This window comes from Panicum virgatum, chromosome 2K (assembly GCF_016808335.1).
Source record: "Panicum virgatum strain AP13 chromosome 2K, P.virgatum_v5, whole genome shotgun sequence".
NCBI lineage: Eukaryota > Viridiplantae > Streptophyta > Magnoliopsida > Poales > Poaceae > Panicum > Panicum virgatum.
Genome location: NC_053137.1, coordinates 19,451,075 through 19,460,836, shown reverse-complemented (window position 1 = coordinate 19,460,836; position 9,762 = coordinate 19,451,075). Strand labels below are relative to the sequence as shown.

General features: G+C 51.0%; 1 protein-coding gene and 1 pseudogene across 1 annotated transcript; both read left to right on the top strand.

The window, feature by feature from the left end:
- Positions 1 to 755: 755 nt before the first annotated feature.
- LOC120695185 lies at positions 756 to 2,023 on the top strand (annotated as a pseudogene).
- A 2,633-nt stretch (positions 2,024 to 4,656) lies between these two features.
- Positions 4,657 to 7,750, top strand: LOC120695972. Its single transcript, XM_039979160.1, has 3 exons — positions 4,657 to 6,180; positions 6,278 to 6,529; positions 7,483 to 7,750. Exons 1-3 carry the CDS (start codon positions 5,053 to 5,055, stop codon positions 7,627 to 7,629), a joined length of 1,527 nt encoding a protein of 508 aa, XP_039835094.1. The 5' UTR covers positions 4,657 to 5,052; the 3' UTR covers positions 7,630 to 7,750.
- The last annotated feature ends 2,012 nt before the right edge of the window (positions 7,751 to 9,762 follow it).

The following is a 9,762-nucleotide window of genomic DNA, read 5'->3' as shown; positions in this document are numbered from 1 at the left end:
GGCCGGCGCACTCGCCGCCCTGGGCCAGAGCCGGGCTTCTGGCGCCACCACCGCCAAAACGCTGCCGCGCTTGTCACGCCGCCGGTGAGCACCCATCGCGGGCGACCCCTGCGCAGACCTCCGCCATGCCGCCCCTTGCGCCAGCCCTACCCAGCTGCCCTGGACGCGAACAAGGCCCGTCGCGCCGCCGGCTGGCCGCACGCCGGTGGGGAACGCCCCGTCGTCACCGAGCCGTCCATGGCTGTGGTGGCAGAGGAAGGACGGAGGTGGAGATGACATGTGGGTCACACATGTCAGTCTATGGCAACGTCCAGTCAGCTTGACACGTTGGGTGTTTAACAAGGATAATTGTGATTTGAACCTCGTGTGAACCAATTAATAAGTTTGAGGTGTATTTTGAGAGTTTAGGGACTGAAATGATACCCGCTACCAAGTTCAGAGGCCGCCGGTGCATTTTACTTTAAAAAAAATTATGCAGAACGCGTTTCCCATGTTGTGGCTAGTGTCTGCAGTAGTTTCGGTCTTTCGAACAAGGACTGCATTGCAACAAACGTGTCCTCCGTCCACTTGTCCCAACTCGATCGGACTCCGATCTAGATCATCCCGCCACAACCAAGCAATGATGGGCTCCGACTCCCGCCACCGCCACAACCAAGTCCGAGTCCAACTCATCACCCAGGCCTATAAGAAGGAGCCAGCCATCCCGCAGCACAACACAGCGGAAGAAGTAACCTCTCGGCTCTCCCTCCCGATCATCCCCTTCGTTCCGTTCCCGCAAAACTACAGCCATGGGCTCCGCGTTCTCGTCCAACGCCAAGGGCTTGTCCCTGCGCCGGATCGGCTCGGCTGCGGCGATCGTCTGCGTCGCGCTGCTCCTGGTCATCGCCGGCGGTGTCGCCACGCTTCACCTCAGGGAGAACACGCCGCCAGTACGGGGTGGCGTCCTTGTACAGGATCGCGGAACGACGATGCGGCGGGTTCCGCGCAAGATGCTTCTCGCCGAGGCCGTTGAGCCGACGACGAAAGCGCCCAGCAGGAAGATCCACCGCGCGAGCAAGCGCCGGCCGTCGTTCCCGAGAGGCGTCGCCCACGACACGACCGACCTGGAGATGGAGCCCTCGCTGGCCGGGGACCCCGAGCACCGGAAGAAGCAGCAGCAGCGGGAAGCAGTGGCGGCCATGGCGGCGACGCCGGCAAAGCCCAAGACCAAAAGCCTCCTGGCGGTCCCCGTGGGGATCAAGAACAAGGCCGCCGTCGACAAGCTGGTCTCCAAGTTCCCCGCCGGCGACTTCGCTGTGATGCTCTTCCACTACGACGGCGCGGTGGAGCAGTGGGGCGACCTCGAGTGGTCGGCCCGCGCCGTGCACGTGGCGGCGCCGGGGCAGACCAAGTGGTGGTTCGCCAAGCGCTTCCTGCACCCGGACGTGGTGGAGGAGTACGACTACGTCTTCGTGTGGGACGAGGACGTCGAGGTCGACGCCTTCGACCCCGCCCGCTACCTCGACGCCGTGCGCCGGGAGGGCCTCGAGGTGTCGCAGCCGGCGCTCGACCGCCGCTCCGAGATCCACCACGCCATCACGGCGCACGCGCGGGGCCGGCGCCGCCGGGCGGCGTGCACCGCCGCGTGCGGGACGCGCGCTGCGGCGACGGCGACGGCGGCCCGCCGTGCGCGGGGTGGGTGGAGGGGATGGTGCCCGTGTTCTCGCGCGCGGCGTGGCGGTGCGCGTGGCGGATGGTGCAGAACGATCTCGTCCACGGATGGGGGCTCGACTACCGGCTCGGCTACTGCGCGCAGGGCGACCGCGCCGCCAACGTCGGTGTTGTCGACAGCGAGTACGTGCTCCACCGCGGTGTGCCCATGATTGGAGGCGGCGGCGGCAAGTCGGCGGGGCGGGCCGCGGTGAGGTTGCGATCTTTCAAGGAGATGCAAATTTTCAAAAGGCGGTGGGAGGAGGCTGCCGCGGAGGACGAGTCATGGACTGATCCTTACGCGGCGCAGCCAGCGACGGCGAGCTCCGGATGACTGGACGGCAGTCATGTTGATGATAGATCGATAGATGAAACTAGACGCATATTGTCGCTGCTTTTATCATAGATGCAAACTGAAGATTGAAGATGTTGTAATTAAGCTGAGTTGGCGTTGTATGTTTGAGTTAACATGAATTTGTAAATGTTACTGCAGCCACGACTGTTAGAATATGTGGGTGAAATCGTACAATAATGTCTGAGTATGAACAAATTTACATCAAGCAAAAGTTCTTTCTGGTATGTGAAGTTGATCTTTTTTTTTTGGATTATTATGCCGATGGGTGGTGATGAACTTCAATATATCTTATGTTCAGGTCCTGGACAACAGTTTGGGCACATCTGATGTAGCATATGCTTCAACGTGAACGTACTTGGTTCATTGGTTGTAAGGAAGATGTTGCCTGTTGGAACATGTGGGATGTGTATCTCTCTATCTCATCGAAGTGCCGGCCTTAGGCTTGCGAGTTGCGACTAATGGACTCTTCTCTTGCTAAGAGAACACTGCTCGTTGTTTCCTGCCCTTTTCCCTTTTTTCCCTGTATTCCATTTGCTTAGGCACGTGTTTTGAAAAAGCTACTAAACAAGACTACGATATTTACTAAAACAATAGTAAATAATAATTTATATTCAACAACCAATAGTTTAAAAATTTAGTAAACAAGAATTTATATTTAATAGCCAGTAGTTTAATATCACACAAATTAAAAACATAACCATACCATAATTAATACCATTCATTAATTTAGCATGTGATATTTGACGTTTCGTGTCCAATCTACTCCATGAAGCCTGACGGTGCCATCGCACATAAGAGCAAGTATTATAGGAGGCGGGGAGTGGGCGCAGTCTGACGTGGACGAAAGAGAAGGGAGCCAACGCCTCGCGAGACGCCGGCCAAGAGTGGGCGCATGCACGCGTGGGGACTCCTATTAGCTAGGCTGCTTGCTGCTTTATTGGCCGCTGCAGCTCGCCCCTACTGCTACAGCATTAAATGCTGACTCCGCTGGCTTGCTTCTCGCCCGCTGCCGCCCCATCCATTAGCCATGCTCTAACATCATTGCGGATTGTGACGGTCGATGCTTAGTAACCGTCCAAATTTAAAACCTACGTTAAGCATGTCATTATGAGCATCATTAAGCATTAAATCACAATAAAATCTATATCTAAAATTTGCTAAATATAGGGCTAAGCCTGGTTTCTTTGCACTTATGGACGGTTCGCTTCACGTCACCACGGGTGGACGGTCCATGCTATACGGGCGGACGGTCCGCAAGAACCGTTGTCTTGCGTGTCAACGGCGCAGAACTTGAATGACGACACCCCATAGCTCACACGTCAGGCCACCTCACCAAGGCTGACCTGACACCTGAGCATGCCATGGAGGACCCTCAATACCTTTCTCCATTGAAGCCCTTTTACCTCGTCAGAGCTTTGCCGGAGGACCACCGAAGCTCGAAGCCGGTGAGCAGCACCACCCGACCTCATCTTCCTTGGACATGGAGCAAGAAACTTCTCCATGCCTTCTTCCTCCATCTCCTTGCTCTCACTCGAGCTCAAGGTCATGAACGAGCTCGAGCCTCACCAATGTCGCCCTACGCCAACCTGCGACCCCTTACAGTAGTCTTGCTTATCGCCGGTGACCTATCTCCATCCCCAATCTTTTTCCCATTGCTCTAGGATTCAAGTTCTTGAACCTCTTTAGAGCCAAATCACCATTGATGACCTAGAGCTCTCAAACCCTAATGCGTGTCAAATCCTTCTCCTAGGATGCACTCTAGACACTCACAGGAACTTTTAGGAACAAACCCAGCCCAAAAGTGTGACCGGAGCCGCCGCCGCCAAACTCGCCGGTGGGTCACGGAGGCGGCACGGACTGTCCTCCCGCCACAGGTCAATGGTCCACCATTCCGCCAACCACCTATAAAACCACCAGGGACTCGACCAAAACTTCACATTCTAAACCGTTGAGTAGTGGACGGTCCGCCTTTCACAAATAAAACTACCAAGCTAGAGAAAAAAACGCGGCCGGGGGTGAACGGATCCCACCGTTTTTCATTAAGAGGAAGTGACTATGGCTTCTCCCGGCCGCCGAAAAACCCCCGAACCCTGGCCCATGCCCGAGAGAGCCAAATCTTGCGGCGAGCACAGCGAGGGGATTTTTTTTACCCCACAGACCGGAAATTCGCTCCACACGGGAATCGAACTCCGGCCGCGGGGGTGCCACCGGACGCCCTCGACCAACCGAGCTAGCGACCTTAGGCAAACTACCAAGCTAGAGGCTCTGCACAAACTTATTATGCAGTGAAGTAGATTTTATATGTTGTACAATGGGAGTCTAAAATTTTGATAAGAATTCACAAACAACTGAAAAAAAAAACTAGGAGAGTTCTCGTCCTGCTACAGTTCAGGTGTTGTACGAAAGACCCGACCTTAGTCCATTGTGGGCTTGGGTCCGGCTGTGACCCACATGGGGTGATCACAAGAAATTTTGCCCTCCGTTTTTTCCTCCTAAATAAAAAAATACACGCCCCCAGCGACCCGCCGCCGATCCCCCAAACCCATTGTCCTCCACCCCACCCCTTCCGATCCGGCGATGCCCCTCACCCCTCCCGATCCGGCGATCCCATCAAATCCGGTGATCTATGGGCTGAGAGAGCTTGGCGACGATTTCCACATGGACAAAAAAATAGATGAGTTTTTGCCAGTTCTTGCCAAGATCGACAGGATCTACAAGCAGGCGAAGCAAGAAGCCGTGGGCCGATTGGACAGCGGCTACGGCTACGGCTTCTGCTTGGGCCTCCTGGATCCTGCCACCAACATCCGCGTCAACGACATCATCTGCAATGCTGCTACTGCGTTGCCGGGCAAAGGAGGAGACGTGACCCAGCGGTCGCTGGACGGCCTCGTCGCCTTTCTCACCTGCCTCTTCCCCTACCTCCCTGACGCCGAGGCGCTGGCATATACCTCGATGCCGCCGAGCTGGACCCCCTCGTCGCCGCCCTCCTCATCATCAACCGCCGCGGGATGCGCCAGTTCGATTTCTGCTCCGGCACCACCGTGGCAGCAGTTGAGACCGCCCTCAGATGCGCGGCACTTGTCGCCGAGCACCCAGACCCGCAGCTACTCGTGGCAGGGTGGAAAGCTATTTCAGGCCTGGGCCTGGTCGAGTTCCTCCTGATCTCTGACACCGTCGCTGGCATAACCCGTCTGATTCAGACAGGAAGAGGCGGCGATCTTCAACTCGAAGAGTCTTGGGAACTCGCCGCTGGCAGGCTTGAGCGTCTTGTTCCAATTGGCAAAGAGCTTCCTCCTGTCCGGGCGGCCATGAAGCGCATGCTCCTTGCAACGATCCACGGAATCTACCTTAAAGCTAGAGGCAGTCTGCCCAGCGACGAGCTTACCCACAAGTATCACCGCGGCATCCTCTTGGGCGGTTACTGCTACGGTCCGCTGGACCCTGTCGAGAACATTGTTGTCAACTCCATCTGGTACGAGCAAACCTTCCCAAGCAGCAAAGGATTCAGAACATCCATGATCAGTAGCAGCTGCCTGTGGCTTGTTGCGGCCCGGTCGATGTATGGCCTCGTATCCTTCCTTTGCGCCCGCTACCCGCTCCTCACACCTGATCTTGCCTTGCAGCGCCTGCTGGTGGCAGGGGCCGACTTGCGAAGAGCTGATCCCAATCTATCTGATAAGCCCAGTGATGAAGAGCTGGACTGGTCTGAGTCCCCACAAATCGGATCAGGCGTGGACACTGCTTTCATACAGAGGAGTGTGGTTCACAAAATGGCAGTCCGGGCTACTGTCCCAGAAGCATACGCCGCCGCCGCCGCTGCAGCCGGTGCATTCCACCCCAGTCCAGATGCGCAGATACACTTCCTTGCATCACCAGGTTGTGTACATGAGCTTAAGGCTATCTCAGAGGCTTTGTTGCAGTGTGTGCGTGATGGTAACCAAATGCTGAGAGGGCAATTTCGTGCACTCTGCATGCGAGTAAGCATCATGTCGCACCAGCAACGGGAACCAGATCCTACAGAGATAGATCGGGACTTCTACCTACTAGTATCTCAACGCATTGCCAGGTTCTGGGGCCAGCACGATCGAATCAACTGCAAGGTGGTAGCTACGCTGGAGGAGTTCAACAAAACAGCGGTTGGTTTCTTGATTTCCTCCAGTACTCGCTTTAATTTTAGTTGCCTTATTATTCCGATCCCTATTTGAATTTAACACTTCTTTCCCATGGTTGAAGGCATCCAAATACACGCTTCATGTCATCTGCGGTGTAAATGAGCTGGTCTCCGGTCCTCATTTCAGCTCGGACCCAGAAGTTAGAGGATACAACCCGTGGACACCTCAAAAGTATCACCATGCACATGTCAACTTTCTTGCGACTACCTTTGATGATTGTGGAAATCCAATTGCATCGCTCTTTTTTGCCCAATGTGATAACCATGGTCTGAAACTTGGTGCATCCCTGTGGCGTGGCCATGCCCATCCACTGGTATGCTCTACTTTTCGACCTTATTTTTCGTGTCATTATGTTTAGTGTTTCAGGCATAATATATCTGAACATCTCAAGTTCCTCTGATCTAAAACTGTGAATATCTAACTGGAACAACTTACAAAAGTACCCAGGCTATAGTTTCTTTACTAAACTGCATTGATGTGGCTGTGGCTGAGGTGTATAGGAGCGCCCAAGGTGGTATCTAGTCTCATACATAACACACTAGGGATACATACATGGACGATGCATTTGGCTAAAATTCTACATACATTTTGCGTAGAGAAGTGAGGAATGTTGGATCTACTTTGCCAATATGATGGCTGCAATTTATCTGTTGGTTCTCTTTTAGACGGATAAAAAAACAAAAAATTACCTGCTGGCCGCTTCTTTTCAATATAAAACTATAGATAGATAAAGTAATACAAATTACCTGTTGGTTCTTGTTGATTTTTCTTTCTTCTTGATAATTATTTATTACATGTTATTTCTTTTCCTTTCAGGATGAAAATGATAACAGAAGTTTATTATCTAATCTCTAGTTTGGCATTGCTGTTGTGGTTCAGAAGTGTGTGCTTATTGCATCGTAGTGTGTATTGAATGCATTATAATGTCTAACTGTGAATTTGTGATTGTGGACATGAGTTTGGGTAAATAAAAAAAAGGGTGCTCTATCTGAAGAGTAGACAAACATTTAGTGATTCGACGTATAATATGTTATGTCTTGTTCATTTGTTGAATTAAATGAGGGTTCTGATCCTTGCTATTTGCTGATTCTTTTTAGTTATTTGTTTTATAGTTTGGTTATGGGTCACCGCTCTAGTGAAATGAGGGTTCTAGCACAATTATATTGATCTCCTTTGTTCATATCAAATTTGCAATCTGGCATGCCACTAAATATGCTTGATTTCACATTGACTTACAAATTATTGTGCCTTTTGCATGTGTGGCAGAACAAGTCCGGTACATTTATTGTGAGAAGGCAGGCGATAGAATTGTGCATCCAGTCAAGGGTGGGCTTGCTGAGTTTGAGCTATATAAATCAAAAGCAAATGTCTACACGAACGACAAGATCATCAGGGGGAGAAAAGATCGTGTAGAGGGTGTGGAAGATGGAGAAATCTACTGCAGCTACCGTGTTTGTGATGTTGAAGATGTGTCGAAGTTTGCTAGATGGAAAAACCTAACACAGTTGTCGTGTTGGTGATGACAATGATGTGATAAGAGGCTTGGAAGCAACTGTTCATGTTCTTTTTTTTTTTTTTGAAATAAGAACCGTTCAAGTTCGTGATGATGATGGTGAGGGGTTTGTAAGATGGAAAAACCTAACACATGTTCACAGAAGATGGCACGGCAGAAGTATGCACGGAGCTTGGTCATATATCAACGGCCAACAAGGCAACAATTCGAGCCATAGTTACAAAGCGAATGCAAATGAAGTGCCCAACTGCGATATATACACAAGTATGCAAACGCTCAAGTTATCAGTACTGAGCATTACTCAAACAGGGAAGGCAAGCAATAAAATATCCAGGTTATCTTAACAAGTTCAAGTCACATAGGAAGAAAAATACATACACCAACTCCTTTCCCATGCGCAGTTTAGAAATAAACACAGTTGAACTATGGGTTCTTTCACACGCCCCACTACTCTACAGGACTAAGTAAGGCTGCTCATTCTTTGTATTGTGATCCATAGGACCTAAACATGTTTGAGTGACTGTTATAATATTGTCCAGCAGGTTCATCTTCAAACCTAAGATGATCATTGACAGCTGACTCACCAGGCTGCCACAACTTAACCATGTTCATAGAGCCTCCCAATTCCATAGTCAAACCATATCAGGATCATGGTTTGTGGCACTGCGTTTACACCAATTGTCCCAAGAGTTCGCCAAGTGAAACGCCCTGTCACCAGCAGTTTTATGATCAGACTTTGGACCAACCAGCACAACTGTGTGAAGGGGATGACCAGGCGTCGATGGATTTCAGCACATGCAAATGCCTTTCTTGCCAATGGAGGATTGTATATCTGTCCATACTCAAGATCAAGAATGCTATGTCCGGGTTGAAATATGGCTGGGAGAGCCACACCATCTGCAGTTTCTACAGTTATTCCCTGGAATGCAAGAGGTGTCACCAATTCTGTAGTAAGACCCATTCTGCAAGCTCAAAAAAAAATTCAGTTGCAAGGGCCTTCTTCGACAATATTGTGCGGCTCCATGGTTTTCCGTGTCTATTGTAAGTGATCGCGACGTGGTTTTCACTAGTAATTTATGGTCAGAACTGTTTCAATTGGCGGGTGTGAAGCTTCATTTGAGTTCAGCATTTCATCCTCAAATGGACGGACAGTCTGAGGTCTCGAATCGCATTATTGTTATGTATTTGCGATGCTTAGTGGGGGATCGTCCACGTTCTTGGCTCCAATGGCTTCCTTGGGCAGAATATTGCTTCAACACTTCATATCAGACATCTCTTAAGGCCACTCCTTTTCAGGTTGTTTATGGCCGTGAGCCTCCATCATTAATTCAGTACAAACCTGGGTCGGCCTGTGCTGCTGCAGTGGATAAACAGCTCAAAGACCGAGATGAATTTCTGGCTGAGATTCATGACCGTTTACAGCTAGCTCAAGATGTAATGAAAGTTGCTCATGATCAGTCTCGGCGGGAGTTGGAGTTTGCTGTGGGCGAGTGGGCTTGGTTACGGTTGCATCATCGCTCGGCCTCCGGTATCACTCCTTCCAATCCGTCCAAGCTGGCTCCTTGTTTCTATGGGCCTTTTCAAGTTGTTGCCCGGGTTGGGGCTGTGGCTTACTGACTCTGCCTTCCGGATAATGAGAAGATTCATGATGTCTTTCATGTGGGGCTTTTGAAGAAATTTGTGGGTACTCTCCGACAGAATTGGTGCAGCTGCCGGCCATTGTTCGTGGGCGAGTGGTACCTACACCGCAGCATGTCATTCGTGCTCGTCTCAACCGGGGAGTGTGGGAGTTATTGGTTCACTTCAGATCCTGCAGAAGCTACTTGGGAGTCCCTGCCTTCTTTCGTCGTGACGTATCATGCGTTTCAGCTCGAGGATGCACTGTTTCTCGGCGAGGGGGTAATGTTACCGACGCATTTGTCGGTAAGGTTTATCGTCATCGTAAACCCTGGCGAGAAGAGAGGACCGGCGGCATAAAATTTGTAAAGAAATAGATTAGTTTCTTTATTTCCTTTTGTGAGAGTTTGTTAGCT